Below are 21,311 nucleotides of genomic sequence, written 5' to 3'. Positions count from 1 at the left end.
TTACTGGCACAACGGGAGAGAGATTATGTGCTGTGCTTTTGATCATACGCAGCACAAGTACAGTAGTGCAATGCTGCAGAAAAGTGCACAATACAGTTGCTCTTAAAAAGAAGAGGAAAAAAATTAATATTTTTTTATTAATACTTACTTTACTTTCTTTCAATATTTATACGAGCTCCAATAAGATTACTGTGTATGAAATTTCTACATACATCAAGCGTGTTGAGGACACTTGCCAAATATTCCTACCACTAAGAAAACAGACATCCCTTTTCAGCCCAATCAACTCTTAATTTTCCTCACCATTTGCTTTTGCTTGCTTTCTATTTCACTTCTGTCCAAAGGTTTTCATTCCATTCATTCTTTTGTTCTCGGTCGGAACACAACAGTAGCAGTGGAGAAGATACCGTGGATGGCAATAATTCGATTACCATGTGAATCACCCTATCCGAAAACAAACAACAAATCCTCTGGTATGCAATCTGTAGGTGAAAGTAAACCAAAGGTCGGGTTGAATTGAGGACCACCAAAACCAAACCAACAAAAAAAGCTCTCCAATTTCCCACTGGAAGTGTAATTGTACGTGTATGTGTGTGTGTGATGTGATTTTGTATGTCCCTGCCGATGAAGTGTGATGAGAGGACGGAAGCAAACCAACCGTAGGATAAAGGCAACCGAGCGAAGCGACCCAAAAATGGCCCCAAAGGGATCGAAGCTGATGGGATTGCTAATCATGTTTTTATGAGCATCGGGATGCTTACTTTCCTTTATGCACTACTCCCTGATCCCTGCTAGTGGCTAGTGGAAAATTGAGTGGAACAAAAACAGCAGCGCCTCGGCACACATCCTTTCCCATCGCACACAAGCTCGGTGGACTGATGCAAACGAAGGCCATGAAGATGCGCATGAAGTACGGGAAGCTGTTCATTTTCTTCATGATCTGCTTCAACCTGATCGTGTTCTACTATTCGTGGAAGTACTTCCTTACCAGTGGCCACTACCTGGCAGAAACGCTTACCGGTGGCGACGGTGTTCGGGGACCGGGCCTTCCGAGACAGCTCGGTGCGGCACCCGACTCAATCCCGCTCGTAAGCTACGAAAGCTCGTACCGGGTGGGTGATCCAGGTGGTGCTACGCTGAATCGTATGCGGCTCAAACCAACCCTGACGGAGGATGCCGAGGGACGCCCGAACGCTAAGGAACGTGTGCAGCATACTAATGGCTTCCTGCGGAAAAGTATCACGTTCGTGTTTCGGGACTTTTACGACTTCGATAACGATCTGCTGCAGTCGATCGGTAGCGTGACGGCACTCATACCCGGTGTGAGCGTGTTCGTGATCGCACCGGAATTACCCTATCCACCGCTCGATATCTTCAATCCACCACAATCGGTCGGTGCGGGTAATCAAAGTTCCGGGTCGCGATCCACCGTACCGGCCTGGTTTACCGAGGGTAGCAATGTGCGGTTCTTTCACCTGGCGTACGATGTCACAAAAACGCTAAAGGATACATTTCCGGTGCTTCATGTCACTACGCGCTACGTCCTCTTTATGCCGGACAGTGTGCGTCTTACGGGGCGCGGTTTACTTTCGCGTATGTTGCGCGAAATTGACACACCGTCCGGTAGTGAGCTTTTGCTGCAGCAGCATCAACATTTGTTGCTGAAGCAGAACGGACACGGTGGTGGATCGTTCGATCCGAACCGGAAACCGGAACGGCGCATCGTTGCTGTACCGTTCGGGTCAAATGCGAAGGGTGCAGCTAACTGTGTGCAGATGCAGCTGGATCTGCCCAACTGGACGCTGGAGTACGTGACCGGGAATGAAACGGAACGCTGCGATATGGTAAGTAGAATTGTTGGTGATCGCGTACAGAGGATCGTTATGTGTTAATGACGTTGATCTTCACTTTTATTTCGACTGTTTGAAGCTTTAACGAAGCTTAGTTTTTTTACAAATTTTCCTCAGCGTTTTTAAACGTTTTTTATCCCAATTTACCTACCCTATCGTTATTACTAATTGCCATGGAAATCTCTAGAAACACAAAAGTCACTTCCTGCCCGTGCATGTTTGCTTTGCAGTAAGAGAATATTGTATTTTTTATTTCCACCCATTGTCCTTAATAGCGTTAAGCACACAAAACAGTGCTGGTTAGTCCCCATTTCATGGCTCACTTAATTTGATTTATAACACGCAATCATGGCGAACCATACAATCATGTGGTCGATCCCATCGCTCGTAAGTATTGTGTTCGTTCGAGAAAGGTACACACACATTGGCTCCGTTTGGCATAGGATTATGGTACTAACCAACGATTATTCGATGTCTTACGAAACTAATTCTGAGGTTCTGACTTTCCACCCAACCTGAACAGTCCCATTTCATCGGGCAATCGTTGCTTAATATTCCCACAACAGCCCTAAAGGCTAGTAGCTCTTATACTGAGCTTCAGGTTTCATCATTCAAGATTCAGCGTTAAACATTTTACTTTAAAATGTTCTTACGAATCTTAAAGTAATTTTTGGCTGAATGATGACTGTAGCCTAATGCAATGGCATGAATTGTAAATTCAACTGGGAATAATATTTTTTTTTTATTGAAATATAATGTTCTACGTATGAGTGATTTTCCTACGAGTAGTTTACTACCTACGAGCTAATAAGTTGCTAACATTTGTTAACAGTTTATTAGTACAAGCTGTGTTCTTGTAAAGCTAAAACCAACATTAATTGTACATAAATAAAAAAATATGTAAATGTATGTTGTAAGATCGTAAAACCGCGCTGGAGCGGGTATCAAATCCCTTCTTGATCATTCCCCCAGTAGCAAGGACTGACTATCCGGCTACGTGGTAAAAATAAGCCTACTAAGCCAGGAATGGCCGGTATGACCTTAGAGATCGTGAAGCCAAGAAAGTGAGAAGGAGGTCATCATCTTAGACAGATGTGCATGAGCGTGTAGGGGATTAAATTTATAAAGGTTTCGAAAATATCAATGAAAGAAGGTCATAATAGAGCATTAAGATGTTCGTTTGACCTGCATATTGTGCTTTTCAACTGGAATTGCTCACTTCTATTTTAAGGTTAGTAACACATAACCTAAAACCATGTTAAATTCATGACTGTTGCATGCTTCTTCATAATATTCTGCTTTGGACGTATCCAGTATGATACGTCGATCCGTTTAATTCATCCAAACAGTTATAAATCAAGAACAGGTCAAAAACGACAAAAGTTTTCCATCAGAACTTAAAGAAGAAGCATGTAGAAGCATTGTTTTTTAGACCCAAAGTTAGCGTTCAAAACTATTTTATTGCTTTACTTCTCCATAAAATCCATTCCGAATGGGACACGATTTTGCTTGCCTATTCATTTTTGCTATCAGCGATACAATCATTAATCGTCAGCAAACCATTGTTGCTTTACAGATGCTCAAAACGAAATTGTGACAAGCTCTTTAAATGAAATATGTAGCTTTAACACTAGAACTACCAAGCGTTTTAAGCGTTTTTCGTTCATTGTTAATTTTTAAACAATTAGGAAGAGTTGGAGTATATTTTATTGTTAATTTGAGATCGTAAGCATATATGTATAAGTAAAACTCATGTTTCAACTACCCTAGGATTGTTTAACCCCAAAAAATAATGTAATGAAAAGGAAGCGTTCCAGTCAAAATGACTGGTCCGGTAGTTCTAGTGTTAAAATGAAACATTATCGGTCATATTTATTAAATATTTTAATAATAACCTATTGTCAGTTTGTTTTTTTGCCCTTTGTTGAATATTTATTCAAGAGCATGGAATTTCCAGCCTGGTCATACAGGAAATCACAACTGAAAAAATGTATTTGATGGATAATTTTTCAAAAAAACATAAAACCCTCTTTAACGCAGTCGATACCATCTTAAATTAAAACTACAGCTTTTACTGAATATTTGGCTGAAATAATAAGAAATTAAAATGGAAGTCAGGAATTAGATGTGTGCAGTTAGGCTGAAACAAATAATCTAGAATATTTTGTTTTTTCTGAACTCTAAATTATTACAATATTAAAATTATTTCACGGCCGAAGCCGTAATAATTAATTATAAATAAATTAATTAAATAAATAAAATTAAAATTATTTCCTTATAAAACAAAAACACCACCAAACCAATTCATACTTCTTTCTGCACGATTCAACGACCGGCGAAATCATTACCGACCGGTTTTGCATACCAAACAGCATCGTCCAATTTCCATTTTCCATTTGTGGACTCCATTTTTAGCTCTTGTTGTTAGTTGGACCACAAGAAAGGGTACAAAACACTCTCTACCCTTCCTCCTCCTTCTTCCCTGCTGTATGTTTGTCACCATGAATATTTCCATGGTGCAATATATATATATTATTATTGCGTCATAAATTTAACACGGTATGCCACCACCTACCGTATGCACTTCCGGGCCAAAAACCTGGTAGCCCACATACCCAATAATGATGTGCGAATGTATGGACGGGAACGAAGGAAAGTGTGCTTTTAAAATATGCCTGCAATGGACAGCATGTTCATTGGTTTAGTTCGATGAAAAGATAAGCCACGCGTGGAGAAACGCTACACCATTGCGAACGTATGCCGGCAGACTAAAATTATGAGATGATGATAATATTCCAAATTAATTTCCTCCCCAAAAACGATGCGTAGCGTAAATCTATTTTTTTTATTTAATTTTCCACTTACGCATAAATTTTCTGAAGGTGTGTTACGTGAGTAGGTGAGATTATACGTACAGTTTAAGCTGGCAGAGAACAAACTGAACCAGATTAACGATATACTAGCGGGTTTTTTATTTGGGAAATGGAAATCAATACCGGAGCTCATGTTATTCAATTTTCTTTTCCATTTTGTGTTTCCATTTTGTATTTAAAATATGTTGAAATTAAATTCTGGTTCTAACTGTTGAATTGCCTTAGCCAGTATTTAGGTATATTTATTAATTAGTTCACTTTTTCATGTTTCTAAAATTAGTCAATTATTATTTTTTTTTTTTTTGATAAACTATATTTGTACAAAATATGAAACATGTGCACTATAGGTTGTTTTTAATAAATATCATTTATTTATGTACCATTTATGCCTCAATAAATCTGTTTATTCTATGTTTCTTTAAAAATATTTCTCCATTTTCATTTCTTATGTTAGTCCCAATAATTAAAATTAAAATCATTCGACCATTTTTCTCATCTCAATTTACCTTTTTAAAAAAACCCCCGAGTTACCACGAACGAAGTGTTTGTGCTACTTGCACACGAAACGATTCATCTGCAACGAGTAAAACTGTTCAAAAATAAGGTCAAAAGGCCATCGGGATACCAAGAAACGATAGTTTCATTTTTCCTATCAAAGCATCCTATCCGACCCCTTTCTTCCAGCACACTTCGCAACACGGCACACTTGATTGCAATCGAGGGTTTTGCACCAGCATCCAGTTTCGGTCATCCCGTAGCCACTCCATATCAGACGCCATATCGCTTGTGCTTACCGTCAATCCGGGCAGCACATTTTTCGACAAGCTGCTCGTTGCATCGGCCCTGGCGCTTCGATGCGACAAATTGAGGCATACGGTTGATGCTGCCACTTTTGATATTTCAGAACAGTAGAAGCCAAACAAGGAAAAAAAATTATTCAGAAAAAATACCTTCCTAACCGGCAATAATGTGGCTTGTCTGTCTTGCTTCGGGGTACTTTTTTTTAAATTCTTTTCTGTGTTGAATTCGCACACTGCACTGGTTGCACACTATCTTCGTCATTGGGAAAGGAACCCATTATAGTGTGGCGCAGTTTGCTGTTGCTACCCGTAACGACCAATCGTAATAAAAACGTCTAAAAGATACCTCTTTCCGATTGTATCAGCCGGATGGAGTATTTCTTTCTTTTCGGCACTGGAAATGCTGTCACGCTGCGATGGTGAAACCGCCCTGACGGTTGACGGTTTTTCTTTCTTTCTTTTTTTTTTATATACGCGTACAATCACACGAACAAGGATGGACAGTTCGTGGAACAAAGATGGAAACAAAGCTGTCAGGGAAAATATTAATCATGCCACAATCTCTCTTCATGTGGCACTTGATAGAAGCCACGGTAATGTTCTCAATGTAAAAGGCTGCTTGAATTCTATTTTGAAATTGAATTCTTATGGGAAATGTTCTGCTTGTTTTTTTTTGTTAGACAAAGAGATTAATATTACAAAATGTGTCAGTTAAATGTGACAGCATTGTGCAGTGAACTATTGTTCTCTTTTCGTGATTGTGTCATTTGCCTTAACTTGAACAGAAATCTATCTGACAGGCTTTCTGGGCATAGTTTAAGCTTTAGCTCTTCGTATACGTTACGTTGCTATATTTTTTTCTAAATTCCCTTCTTTACTCAGAATCTTATAAATTGTTTTAAAAAATTGTACAAAAAAAATTACATAAACACGAGACATTTTATAACCATGATGATTTATTTCACACTTTAACATCAATAACTATAATCAATTTAAATTTTATCTATTGGCTTACCCATCATACATCATTCAAGACAGTATGCTCTGTGTCTACCAAAGCTCTCGCATTTTTCTTGTGAACGATTTAAAAGTATTTTAATTACGTTTTGTCATTTACAGGCTCCAAATTAACAGATAATTTAGAGCTAACAAAAATACTTCACCCCAAAAAAAATTAAGCTAACAAGAATACATCTACATCTTACACAAAAAATTCAAATACTTCGGCGAAATAGGGTGGATTTCATACCCGAATTAATGTAAATATTAGAGTAATAAATTTACATAACTTAAAGTTGTTTTAAAAAACAAAACAAAAGCTACGGCTTTTAAGGATACCCTGAAAGTTCTTAGAATTAAATTACTGTAGGCCTGTGAATACGTAATTTGTGATGGTAAAGGTTCTTCTCGGAAAATTAAGACCTTTTAGAAACTTTTAAAAGACACGCATACTATACATTAAATTTTTTTGTATTTGAACCCCATGAAAGGGTAAAGCTTAACCATCACATTGCTCAATATAATGCGGTCGTATGTTTTACCTATTCGTACTTATTCGATCGGGAAACGAACGAAAGTATGGCCTGTCTTGTGGCCTGTCTTGTGCAGAGACATCATCGGATTAAACCAAGTGTCAACAGCAAGCTCATTGTCAAGATTGCTTTTCTTTCTCTAACCAATTGCGGACAGAGACCATAGTCTTCAAATTTCGGCTCGACAGATTATTACAGCTCATTTTTTTAAAAGTCAATCAAATTGGTGATTGAACTCAACAAACGATAGACATTTTATTTCCGTAAAAAAGGAACTTCATTGTGGCCGCATTATATGTGAATATTCACACCTTTTAGGTACATGCAACGCTATTAAGTAAATAGTATAGCTACACATTAAGAAAGAAATTATTTCTGCTTTAGTTACCTGGCAATAATTAAAAACTGAATACTACTGTTGGAAGCTTTGTGCCGGAATCGAAATCTTACATGACTAAAATTAAAAGTTATGTTAACATTTAAAAACGAACTATAAAACCCTGTAAAATATTTAAAATAACAAATAAAAATTATAGAATCACACAACAGTAACCGGCAAAAAAAAGTTTACATAAGATGATATGATAATGTTTGAGGAATTGATTGATTTAATATAAATGCAAATGTAATGTGTCTTGTATTTATAATTGATTTTTTCTTGTATTGCTTTACATTTTACATTACACTAAATTAAAGCTATATGTTAATAGCGACATTGGCAGTAAAACATTTTGTAAATAAAATTGAGATTTTCATACTTTTTAATAAATTCAACACCCGTTTCTGTAAAATATTGGCCACGCTTAGCAAATAAAGTTCTCTCCTAAACCGATCCCTATCACTTTAAACCGAAGGGGCAAAAACCCGTTCCACTTTCGAAAACGACTTCATCAACTGCCTCCAGACTGCAGGCGCGAAAGCGCCAGTGCCACATAACAACTTCCGATTCCGAAGGTATTATTATGATTTTTGTATACATTTCATATTCACCCAGCATCGTTACTGCAATATTGACTTTCTTTTTCAACACAATAAAATTCCGTTCCCGTTCCGTTCACGGCACAAGATTGAGAACTTTGTTGAACCTGTAGGCTGTTAGGGGCATCGTAACCAGGGCCTCGTTCAAGCCTTAAGCCACTGCAATCAGGATGCGACAGGACAGGTGCTTCAAGGCAGAGTTGCTTCATCTTCAAAAAAAGAAAAACGCGAACAGCGAACGATTCTCCGTCACCGTCATTCATAAACGACTTCCCGTCAGTTTGCTGTTGGCTTTCTTCTGCTTCCTTCGGCTTCCTTTGGCTTGTTCCCATCCTTTTTCTCTGTTCCCTGCCTCCTGACGAAGCAAACTTAATATCGTATTTTTTTCTTTTTTTTCTCACCCTGACGGGCTTTCTTCTTTTGCTCTTTATAGTTCAAACAGAAGCACGCCATCCTGGTGGAGACGGAACTGCTGAAGGAGATGCCCGACGCACTGGCGTCCCCCTTCCCGGATGTGTTCTACATTCAGGCAAAGCTGGCTGGCGTCAAGGTTCGTACAAGCGTTACTTACTGCCGTTCCCTTCCGTCCATGACTGACTAAACGGTTCCCAGCAAAAGAACAAATTCAAAGCGAAACAAAAAAAAATATAATGCAACGGAAAACGGCCGATTTGCTTGCCGCCATTTCGGAACGGACCAACGGGAATCGGGAAATTGGTTGCCACGTTTGTGATTGTTTCGTCCGTTTCCCTTTTCTTTTCGGGTCGGCAGCAAACACCAAACGTGGCACGACATTGTTTTCCGGAAGTGCAATTCCGGGATATGGTTACACAGAGATGAGTTCCCATTTTTTGTTTCTGTTACACTTCTTCTGACCGTACATCATACTTCGGTTCATACCTTTTTCTTACAAAAATTTCTTGCCAACCGCCTTTGTGTGTTTGCACGCCTATCTTCCGGATTCAATTTCAGAGGCCCATAAGTGCTCGGGAATCGGTGTGGAGTGTGTGCGTTTTTTTGTTCCACGAAAAGCAGAAAGGAAAATTCAGGCCACGGTAGAAGACCTTCGGCTCGGGCTCAGTTCGGTTAGTGAAAACACGGCGCAACACCATCTCGCATCACATTAGGCATCGAAGCGTAAAATCATTAAACGTTACGAGGCTTTCCTCCTCTTCCTCCTCCTCCACCAGCCGACAAAAGCTTTTCTCAGCTGTCTTGGCTTTCTCGGTGGTGGCCGTTTGGCTCACTTCACCTAAACGTCGGTTCACCCTCTCCCGGAAACCGATTAAGCACCACGCACCACGCGGCTACGGCCCTTTTTGGGTGTAGATTTAATGCCCTTTTGCCCTTTGCTGCTGAGTGGGGGAATGGGAGTAAAAGGAAAGGAGGGTGGATTCTTTTAAGGTGCTGTTTTCTAAGCGATTTAGATTCGTCCTATGGGTTGCCATTCATTGGTTCATTCTACTTCAATGCGTTCCAACTGTTTGCCCCAACACACTGTGTGGCACAATGGGCATAAAGAAGGATTTCTATTTCCTGTACTGTTTTTAATTGTTTTTTTTTCAATTTATTCTTTTGTTCTTTCGTTTTTTAATACTTCCTCAATAAACTTCTCATGCAAATTTAGTAGAAGATATTTTTGCATTTTCACTTGTTTGCTTGCCGTTGTTTGATTTCAACACAAAATTATGGTTCTTAAATTACAGGCTTGCATATTTTTATATTTGGCTTTCTTCATTTATTCAGAATTTGGCATTATTTTTACAAATCATGTTAAAAATATTATAACATTCTTATCATTTTTTCTACATGAAAAAGTGGTAGAAATTTGTTTAATGTTTAATGAACATAAATAAAACATTGCAAAAAACAAGCAAATTTCTACCTGAAAAAAACAAGCAAAACCTATTTTTTCACACTTATGCAGTTTGGTTGATATTGTTCAGTTTAGATATATAGTAGTTAGATTATATTTATGATTTAATCGCTTATTTAATCACAAAATTGTTGAACAAATCGTGTTTGATATTTTTAAATTAAATACATTTCAGAAGTAATCAAAAACAACATAAAATATAACACATTTTATACATAATAGCATCAAATTTGAATGCAATTTCAATTGTTTTAACAAACTAAACAAAAATTTTTCAATTAAATATTGAACATTCCTTTCTGTTCTATTTTCACTCATAAACATTTCCAACAACATTTCCATAGTGCCTACACTCAAAACCGTACGACAGTCAGCCACATTTATCACAATCTGCCTTGCTGAAGTGAACCCAATGCCCGAAACTGAGCTTCACTAGGCGCTGGCAAAAAGGGGGACCAAAAATTTTGCCGACCAAACAAATAAAAAGGCTTACCCCAAAAAAACCCAATTCCCGACTGCGCCCGACTGCGGTGGTTGTTCACCATTCTGTCTCTATTCAAAAGCACCGAGCAAAATGTCGACCCCGTTGGCAAATGGTTATATGAACACTTCATCTTTTCTGTCCACCATCGCCACCAAACCTTCCGACCACACCACACTTTGCCCACCTTCATTGTTGCTGCCTATAAAAATTCACTTCCCACAACGCGCGCACAACCGCTGGTACGCAACGCGCTTTTGTATAACGGTGGCCATGGTAGTACATTTTGCCAGTACTACTTCCGCACGGAATATTCACCGTTCCAATTTTCCTCTCATGTGAAGAATCCGAAGGATTCATGCGTTTTTGTTTTGTCCTCCCATCTCGAACGAAAGAACACCCTGCTTGCTTTCCAACATTCTAACCGAACAGAATTCGGTCCTGACATGATGAATTTAAAAGTGGTAAGCACCGTTTCAGGTGAATTCCGGCTGACGATCGTTTAAGAACCGTGGGTTTTGCTGGCTTTTTTGTTGGTTCTCTTCCAATTGGGGTTAAGCCGTCCCCTGGGAAGCCGTGCTCGAAATTAAACCAATATATCACTAAATGTTAGAAACCATGCGTTCCGCTTATATCCTATTTTTATCAACCATTTTTTATGGTTTCCCCTTTCATGTTTGCCTTTTTTTATCACCTAGTTGGAAAAGAGTTGATAGGATAAAAATCGCTGCCTTGAAGATTCTTTTTTTAAGACATTCTTTTCATTCGTTTCTTCCGTTTGCTTCGATTTTTTTAACCTAACATTCCTTGTTCGATGGCGTGATTACACTTTTTTTCTCTTCTATAGTTTCACTTAAAAGTTACCTTCAAATGTTAAAGCTTCCAGGGTTTAAATGGCCCCTTAATGGTAGTTTTCATTCCGATTGCAACGGACTATTCGATTTGGTCGATGGATACGATGGATATTGGTGTTCATCGGTCTGGGATTTCTTTTCAAGGGTAAATTATCAAACGAAATACGGGACAGAGCCAAAACAAGAAAAAGGAAACAAAAACATGGTGCGAGTTCATTTTCACCCCGACCCTTCGACAAGGGGCTCGTTTTAAGATTAAAATTTTGAAATGGGTTCTCAATTCTTTTAGGGAACGTAAGATGCATTTGGGGGGCTGATATGGCCGTATACAGCTGCTTAGGTAAAATGAGGCTTATTATTATTCCATGCCGTTTGAAAATAAAGTTTATAGGTCTTTCAAACGTTTTAGAAAGTATGAAAAAAATACTAAATACTTGCACAAAATTGATAAGAAAAAAAACATTGCAATACAACTTTAATCAACATCTTTTTTTTTCTTCTGCTTATGAAGGGTTATATAGTTTTTGTTGTTTTTTTACACTTTTACACGCAAATGTTTTTGAGCGTATCGCCTTTCATTATTTAGCTTTCGGTTTGTCGTTTATTTGTTTTTTTTTGTTTTTTGTTTTTGTTTTGTTGTTTATTCTGTTTGTTTTTTTTGTTGTTGCTCCAATTGGTCAAATATGAAAGGGATTTATTACTTTTATTTTATTTTTATATTCATGTGTCCATTTTTTATGTTTATGAAAACTCCCATTTTTTATTATTTGTATATCTCTGGCATATGTAGTTTGCATCATATTTAGTTTTGTTTACTTTACATATTTGTTTACTGTTTACTATCTTTCAGATTAAGTCGGTAAATTTTTTTCTTAATTTCCTTGTTAATTCTTTGTGAGATGGAGTCCATACTGTAAATGTTGTCGATCAGTACATTGCGAGACCAGAATAAAAAAAAAGTTGAACAGTTTACAAAAAAGTATAATTAATTATAAAAAAGCTTATTAAAGAACCATAATTTAATCACATTTTAATCCTCTTAAATCTAAAGTCAAGTTTAAAGAATCAGTGTCAACTTTCAAACATTTAATATTAGCCAACATCAGCGAAGGATCTGTAAATAAATCAATTTTAAACGTTTCCAATAAAACCTTAAAAATTCAATTTAAGCCACCCCTCTTCGACCTAATTTACCACCCAAAATAAACCCTTCCTTTATAAGTGCTCGATACCAATATTTTACCTTCAATCGTATTCTTCAGCCCCATCAACATAAATCCACTTCGTGGCCATTTCGGGAAACACTCTCATATTTCCGCTCCGAGCGCAGAATATTTCTTCACAAATTGAACGAAAATTAGCCTCAAGTAAATGGATTTCACTGTAAGCATCTTCTCAACCGGAAACATCAACCGGCACCAAACCCGTGACGTAATACATGCTAACGCTCATATCCAACGCACAAACGCACTGTGGTTGACGGGTGCGCTGTGTCATGACCACTTTCACCCACCTTTCGCCGCACAGCCAGGGAGCTAATTTTAAAAGGCTTCAGGTAAAACCTCATTTCCTGCACGCGTAACTTCACGCATGGTGTCCCCGTGGTTTGGCCTGATAACGACTGCTTGGAAGGAAAGGATAATAACGAAACCAAATCGGATAACTTCCCTCACCCGACGATGATGATGAGGATGATGAGGATGAGGATGAGAATGATTGTTAGTGGTAGAAGACTATCGCGTGTCACAAGACGCTGCTAACGGTGACGATGAGAAAGCATCAAGAGTCAAGTGGCACCAATTTTGCTTCTCCGTCACCCACCATCCACCATCTTGTCATGGCCATCCATTCAGCCATCTTGACGCCCGGAGCTGAAGTGCACACGTATCTTAAACTTTATCGCTTGACGACCCACAACTTGCCACTAACTTTAAGCAAAAACCCCCAGCTCCGGGAATCCTTTGCCATGGTGGAGTTTTCCTTCAATTGAAGGATAAACACGGTACCAATGTACCCCATCTTGAAGTCGCTTCCGCTAAAAGTCTTCCACGGCTTTTTTTTTGGTGGATAATGCCAAAAGAGAGAAAAAAATGGAACTCCAAGTTACCCGGTATTATGAAGATAAATATTTGAGTTTTACGATGTCAGCCACGCTACTCCCCAAACGGTAGTGGAATGACCTTGCCGAAATGCTGCTCTTCTCCTTCTTCCCTTCCCAAAAGTGAAGAAGTTGAATAACAAAGCAAGAAAGCAACAACATGCCGGCAGCTTTTCCATTTGCGCGCTAAACCTAAACTCAACACACTGGCGTGTAGGGGGAAAAGAGGGGAGGATGATGTCTGCAAAACACTCACCAGAGAGAAACAGCTTTTCCATCTTTACGGTTTGCCCGCTTGCTGTCGTTTTCCCTCGCTTTCCAGCGGCTTCATGTCCTTATATGTAGGTAAAAGCTCAAACGTACATCACAGAGCCCAGCTCAAAATGAACTGTCCCGTCACAGATAGACCAAAAGATAATGGAAAAATCGGTTCGCTTGAATGGAAAGAAAAGAAAAAGAAAAAGCAAAGACAAATAAAAAACAATCCCAAAAGCAAACAGTTTTCATCCCCAAAACAATAGCTAATGAAAAACCGGACCACCCGTACCCCCGGTTCCGGACAGGACGGAATGGAAGGACGTTCAGTCAGCATTCATTGCGCCGCGGCTAACGTACGGTGGGCAAGTTCACATGCTTTTCTAATTTGTGTCCCTAACCACCACTTCCTTACCCTTCCGGTTTTTTTTTGGTTTTGTTTTCTTTTGCTCTGTCCCATTGCTATTTATTCTTCGTTAATTTCCTTTCCTTCATTTCTGGGTCAGCAGGGAATCAGGATGTTTCCGCCTTTTTGTTTTTTTTTTCTTGCTCATCAGCTTTATACCGGCTTTTTCATCAAGGCCTAACTACTTGAGAAAAGGTCCTACAGCATTAGAAACAATGGAGAAAAGAAAAGCAATCTACAGTTAGTTAGAGAGAAAAACAAAGAGCGAGCCAAGCGAAGCAGAATCGAGAGAATTAATTTTGAAAGTATGAAACATATTCATGAACATTTTCATTTTATACAAATAAAACTAATCATCAATAATTGTATTTGTGGAATTGTTTTTTTTTTCTTTCTATGTAACAAGAATTGTTTTTCATATTTATTACGTGTTTTTGTTGGCTCATGACTCAAGTAGATCGCGCTCTCCAGATGAAAACTTTTTGACAATTTAAATAACATTAATATATACAATAATTTTTAAAGATAAAGGCCTGTTGAGAGTTTCCTCATTGTTTAAATAATTTCATCATAATTGAAAGAAAAGAAAGCAAAATTGAACAATATTGTATGTTTACCTTCTGGTGATACCTTCGTTCCCTACCAGATGATACTGAGCCACATATTTTATGCTTTGATATGCAATTTTGCCTGTTGTCTTCATAAACTATCAAACACGGACCAACAAGTAAATCTAGTTGATAGATATAATTCTTATAATTTATATAAAATAACAGTTATTTTTAAAAAGCACTGCAGTATACATGAAATTGTTAATTACCCAAATATAAAACATAAAATAAACATTAAACAAATTGAGCAGATATCGAAAAGCATCTACACAAACACATTGTGTATAGCGTTTTACAAATTTTCAAATGATTATTAAAACTTATACCTACCTATGGTAACAATTATCCGTAAAAGCAGTTGGTATATTTTTCAAAAAAAAGCATGTCCTTCTGAATGATTTAAATTTTCAATATAAATTTTCTTTTTTTTGCGTACCTTACTGTAAATGTTTTATGAAGCAAAAGAATCATAGCAGTCCTATTTTGCTAGCCAAATCATATAGCAGTCGTGTACAGTTTCAAAACCGTCTTCAAAAACTTCGCCTACTGCCATCGCGAAGGACTACAATTAACAATAGCACGGTAGCCCCATTCCCCCTCCAAAAATGCGAATCAATGTGCCCAATGATGATTATGCTACCGTCACCCCCGTCTCTTGCACGGTGTTGATAACGAAGCAAAACCATTGTTGGTTGAATTTAATTTTCGCCTAACGATCGCTTTGTATGTATGAACCGCACCGTCGTGTGCGCTTTTCTACATTTCTGAAAGCATATCGTGTGTAGAAGATGTTCCATTTGGCGCTCATTTGCAGAGCGAAGATGTTTGATACGACTGTGAACCGTGGCGACGTCAATGCCATGAATGATGACCGGCATGTGGAAGGGGGGGGGGGGGGGGGGTGGAATGGGGCGAGGACGGCGGCATATTTGCAATTCAATTTCAAGGCACTTCACATTCGTACGCGAAACGACGAATACAGTGCCTTATGGGCATAAGCATATAAGAAAAGCGCTTTTGACGCTCTTGCTTCTTCACATCGCATGCAAATGTGGAACAATTTTCCATCCCGTGGTTTTATATTTTCGGGATGGTGTATCGCTACGACGGTCTCATTTGGTTTATAAAGCAGAGGGAAGACACGGTTTGTGATTGATTGAGTGGGGCCTATGTAGTCATGATTCTTTAAATAGAAACTTTTTAATACAGTCTTTTATAACAAATGGTGAATAAATTGACTACAATTGTGGAGCCCTTTCTAAACGTAATTGGGGATTAAAATAAATTAAACAACATTAGTTTAAATTGCTTTATCAATCAAAAATTACTTTATCAATCAAAAATATCGAGTACGGGCGGTGGTGCAGGATGTGGTGCATGCGAAAAACGGCGCCCGTCCACACGGCAGGGACCGGGTTCAAATCCCATCCGGACCGTCTCCCCGTAGCATGGACTGACTATCCTGCTACGTGGTAAAATAAGTCTTGATACGGCCAGGCCGTTCTAACCGAGCAAAAAAAAAAAAAAATATCGAGTAACTTTAGTGCTTGGCAATAGAGAGAAAATTTATAATCCTTTCTATTTAAACAGTAAAAAATATGTTTAAATTTCAAAATCATATGAAATGAAATCAAATGATAATTAAAAAAAATCAAAATATTTCTATATTTTTACATTTTTGCAATTCAATAAACTCAATTAAAATAATAATGATAAAACATTTTGCATTGATGTAGTAAACTACATTGCTCTTGTTAATATTGAAATAAAGTGATTTATATATCTAATTAAAATTATTTACAAACATAAAATTATTTACAAAACATAAATACAGGTAGTTAAGTAATTATAACAGACATGAAATTGTTCACCTTTCTTGTCTGGCTCATCAATTTTCACGTTGGCTGCATGTTCGAGGCCTGAATTGTTATAATCGAAAAGATCATCATCTTCTGTCGCATCCGAAGCGTTTAAAATTTTCGCTTTCTTGAACGATTTCTCAAAGATTTCCTTCGTTATGCTAACTTAAACATTAGGGACCTAATGGCAGACTTGCGCGATCGTTCGCCTTCTGATCTTTCCTGTTGATGTAAACTCTGAGCAGTAGGATTAATCTTCCATTAGTTCCACTCTTTCCAAATTGCTTACTTGAATTGTTTTTTAATCAAATTTATTTGAACGGAATCTATTTCTATAAGAATTGCGTACTATATTCGACAAAGCACGATAGTCTATTATGCAATGATGCATTAAAACAAGGGACAATTTTTTTTCTTTTTGGGCCGTCCAAAATTGTGCTCGTGGTCATGACGTAACTATCTTTCCGACAAACTTGATATATGGTCGTATGGACAACCCAGTAAGAAAAAATCAGCTTTAGTGGTGAAACAGCGGTTTATTGTCTCTAAAATACCTCCTCCGAGCAGAATACAAGCTTACCCACTCTAAAACTTCTCCTCCGATTCTAACTCTAGCGTCTGAAAGCTTGTGTTATACTTTGAGTTCTACCCAACGACATCCAGTTGCTAGTGCTCTACTGCAGAGCATCCCGTTAGCGCCTTTAAGCTTGTGTTATACTTTGAGTTCTACCCAACGACATCCAGTTGCTAGTGCGCTACTGCGGAGCATCCCGTTAGCGCCTTTAAGCTTGTGTTATACTTGGAGTTCTAGCTAATAGCAATCAACAGATTGAACTAGCCGTTCATTTCACTTATTGGTCCTTTAGCAAAGGTCTACCATCATAGTTTAATAGCTCATACCGTTAGACCATCTAGAGTTTAACATTTGGATTAGATAGACAGAATTCAATTCTCGATAGCCTCCAATAGTGTAAATCTGTTAGTCTCTCAAAGTATAATACTGAAATGAAGAGATAAGGCGCAGTTAGTCATAATTGATATGAAGAGAGCAGATTCATCAAAGAAAAAGAGAGAAGAGACATTAGAGAGAGGAGAGGGAAAAAGAAGAAATAAACTTTTTTTTTCTCCAATTCTACTTTCTGCTTAAACAGCGCTTAAGTAGCGCTCTTTTAGCATGACACTTGGCTCTAAATATCGCCGTATAAGAGAATCTAAATTCTGTTAAGCTGCGCTGTATAATTACTGAAATTATACCGCTAAGGAACTTCGATTTAAGCGATGCTTAAAGAAAAAATCCTTCATATTTTCTTACTGGGAATGGTGTTCCGGGACTAGTATTGAGCGATTCGTTTTAGTGCTTCAAACATTCTACTTAAACGAAATGTCGAAAGGTAATTCGACCATAACAAAGGGAAGCATCGGTTTCCACCTTAAAATCAAACTACCACTGCCGATCAAGTCCCGCTTACTAATTACTTATCCTGCCCACTCATCATCTCCAGTATTCACCTGTCAATTTGTGCATTCAAAACGTTTAGACTTCTTAACTTATCATTACTTCTTCCTTGTCCTCAAAATTTCAAGAAGCGATTCTGAAGCGATGTTTATATCTCAGATGCATATGTGAGGAAGCGAGACTATACAGAAACACTCGCAGCTTCTTCCATTGCTAATGGCAGATCAAGCTCCTCGAAGGCCTTTAGCGATGGCCGATAACTACATCCACTGCAGGAAATTTACAAATTAAATCCTTAGGGTTTTGCTAAATTTTGAGGCCCACCTCGGAGCTCTCCGTCGCCACTTGCTTTGTGGATGATCCACCTTCGTTCATTGAGACAGTTGTTTTGAGTGAAGTTATTTTCCTGAAGCTGTTGAAAGATCATTGACAGTATTTGTTGTCGGTACTGAATTTTAACCAAAAATAGCTAAAATAAATGGTCAGCTATCCGCCGATAGCTCATATTTACTCATCAGGCGATAAAAGCACTTAGTGGTCGTGGTTAGATGGCTATCATTGACTCTAACATATTCAACAACTCGATGTCATATTTTCCTCTCTTCGCCAGGACAAAGAATTTGCGATACCCCAATAATTTTAACTGTGAAGAAAATTTTCATGAAATTAGATTATATCAAATATTGCCTAATGCCTTCATTTATCAGACCAAATACGAAATTCAACAAATTGCTCATTCAATGTCTTAATTTTACCTTTCTTCAACTTCATAATTTAAGCTAAAACTAGTTGCGATAATTTTTTACGAAAAAATTTACATCCGCCCAACACAAATAACGTAACACATTCACCGCCCGAAACAAACATAAAACATGCGATAAGCACCTTCCAATATCTAGATTAAGGCCACAAGATAGCGAAACGATAGCACGCAACCCGATCAAACTGTGTTCGCATGTGTGTGTGTGTGCCATTTCTTGCTAGGAAATCGAAACCTATTTCCCTTTACCTTCCGGCGGGGAGGAAGGTAAAGGGAAATACGTTTGCACCGGTGAAGGAAATTTGCATTCTTACCTTCGATTTCGGAACCGTTCTTATACTACCGAAAAAGCTCGGTCGTTCATTTTCATTCTCCAAATTGTTGTTTTCTCGTTTCTCTGTGGAGGGAACCAAAAAAAAATCCTATTCTTTTCGAGAAGCACGAAAATTGCAGCACTGAATCGATTTTCCACCAGCTAACCACGTGTGGAAGACTGGGGAAAGCGTTTCAGACCAAGACGACGCCAAGCAGTGCAGTGTATCCGGCAAGACGTAACTTGAATCCAATCGATTGATCCACTTCGCTCGACAAACAAACCACAAAAATCCATTCCACCGTGTTGGATGTTGGCTTTTTTTTTCGTCGTTCGTTATCTTCCACACGTTTGTCTTTGCTTTTGCTTCCGGAAGAAATGGAAATGAGATTGTTTTCCCTGGTACGGATCATGGGAAGTGGAAACCCCGCAAACAAAAGCTCACTTTTTGTACAAACCGAGCCGATCTAATCGTTTGCTCGTTCTGTTCTCTTTTCATGATTTTTTTTTCTTCTCCTTCTTTCACACAGAAAGTACTACTGAATGGAGCATTTCAGGATGGCCGCAAGCTGTTCACCTCTTATCACACGAAGACGAAACGACGCAACCAGCGCAAGGAACAGTTTAAGGCACTGTACCGTCGTCTGCAGGTGAAGAAAGTGATCCGCAAAAACTATCTGTACGATAAGACGCTTGGCCGGGGTGCAGGAGCAGCTCCGTACGGTTCCTCGGCCGCTGCCGCCAGTGCCCGGCGCAAGTATGTCAAGAGCTACGAACACAACAATCAAACCATCTCGCTGCTGACGGAGATCACGTTCTACGGTTGCGAGAAGCAAACGCGTAGCTGCATCGGACAGGTGCACAATGGGCGACCGTTCTATCGGTACCTTGGCCGGAACACACCACCCTGCTGCATGGAGAAGCTAAAGGCCGTCTTCCGCCATGTGGTGGATGAGTTCGAAAACGTGGGCATTCGGTATTGGCTCGATAATCGTGCTCTGCGTGATGCGATCGAGCTCAAAGGACTGTCACCCGATGCGTACGAAATCGATCTCAGCTTCAATGGGGACGATGTGCAGCGTTCGGTTGCATTACGCAAAGCACAAACGCGCCCATACACCGATGAAGCTGGCTTCCACTGGCTCAAAGCAACGGATGGACACTATTTCCGGGTGCAGTTCTCCAAGGTGAACACGATCGCCGTTAATCTGCTTCCGTTCGATCTGTCCAGTGGCGAGTTGGTACGACCGAGCGGTTTTTACGGTTGGAAGGCGCGCAAGTTTTCGGTTGAATTCCTACACCCAATGTCGACTGTGCTGTTTCTCGGTAAACCCATCATGTGTCCGAACAATGTGATAGAGTATCTCGAGGTGAAGAAGGTAAAGTAGAACATGAAGGAGAACAAATATAGGTAGCGCTAGGTTCAAGAATGGTAATTGAAATGTAGTAAAAGTGAAGAAAAAAAAACACAAAACAAAACATAAACATTGTAAATATTAATTCGCAACTGTTAGTGCATCTCAAGGAAGACACCAAAAATCCGTGCTAAATTAAACAAAAGCAAATTTATTCACGTTTATATCGGGCTTATTTTAATTTCCTCCTCCTTACGCTTAACATAAATTATAAAGCAATAATAAACTGATTTTTGCAATTGGAATTTATAGAACTTTTTTTTCGTTTGAAGGTGCGCTTTTTGAAATGTTTAGAAAAAGGGTAAAATTCTAATACCGTAGAGCGAATGTGATAAACTAATGTAAGCAGCAAACCAGATTATATATCAAATTAAAACAATAACAAAACAAACCAACCCTACTTTAAAGATCTGTAAATGTCAAACAATCAACAAACACAGAAAAACTCAATATGAAATACAAAATAATAATACAAAACCAGCTACAATATCCGTGTGCAATAGAAATCTGTCAACAGATTAGAAGCTAAAATAAACAAACGTAAAACAATGCAGAATCCATTTTTGTCAATTAGTATAATAAATTGTGAAAAAAAAACAGTAAGCAAAATTACAATGTAATAAAAAATTACAATGTAATACAATTTTATGGAATTTAATGATGCAAAAACAAAACAAACCAAGAACAACACAAACCCAGAAAACTACAAATTTAACAAATAGTTGATATTACTAAAACAACACGTGTGATGTTAGTATTACGTTTACAATTCCTAACAACCTGTCATAAATGAATTGCATCATAATTGAACTTTTTTCTACTTACGTGGTTTGCTTAGGACAGTTTCCTTGAAAAAAGCTTCTATTTTAACAAACATGGTGCTAACATTAACAA

The 21,311-nt window shown here is 38.3% G+C and overlaps 1 protein-coding gene across 1 annotated transcript; it reads left to right on the top strand.

Moving 5' to 3' along the window:
• Positions 1-179: 179 nt before the first annotated feature.
• On the top strand, positions 180-21,307 carry LOC125761989 (ribitol 5-phosphate transferase FKRP). Its single transcript, XM_049423631.1, has 3 exons — positions 180-1,844; positions 8,467-8,583; positions 19,533-21,307. Exons 1-3 carry the CDS (start codon positions 879-881, stop codon positions 20,388-20,390), a joined length of 1,941 nt encoding a protein of 646 aa, XP_049279588.1. The 5' UTR covers positions 180-878; the 3' UTR covers positions 20,391-21,307.
• The last annotated feature ends 4 nt before the right edge of the window (positions 21,308-21,311 follow it).

This window comes from Anopheles funestus, chromosome 2RL (genome assembly GCF_943734845.2).
Source record: "Anopheles funestus chromosome 2RL, idAnoFuneDA-416_04, whole genome shotgun sequence".
NCBI classification, from domain to species: Eukaryota; Metazoa; Arthropoda; class Insecta; order Diptera; family Culicidae; genus Anopheles; species Anopheles funestus.
The sequence above is the reverse complement of the archived record's forward strand: the minus strand, read 5'-3'. Positions and strand labels throughout refer to the sequence as shown.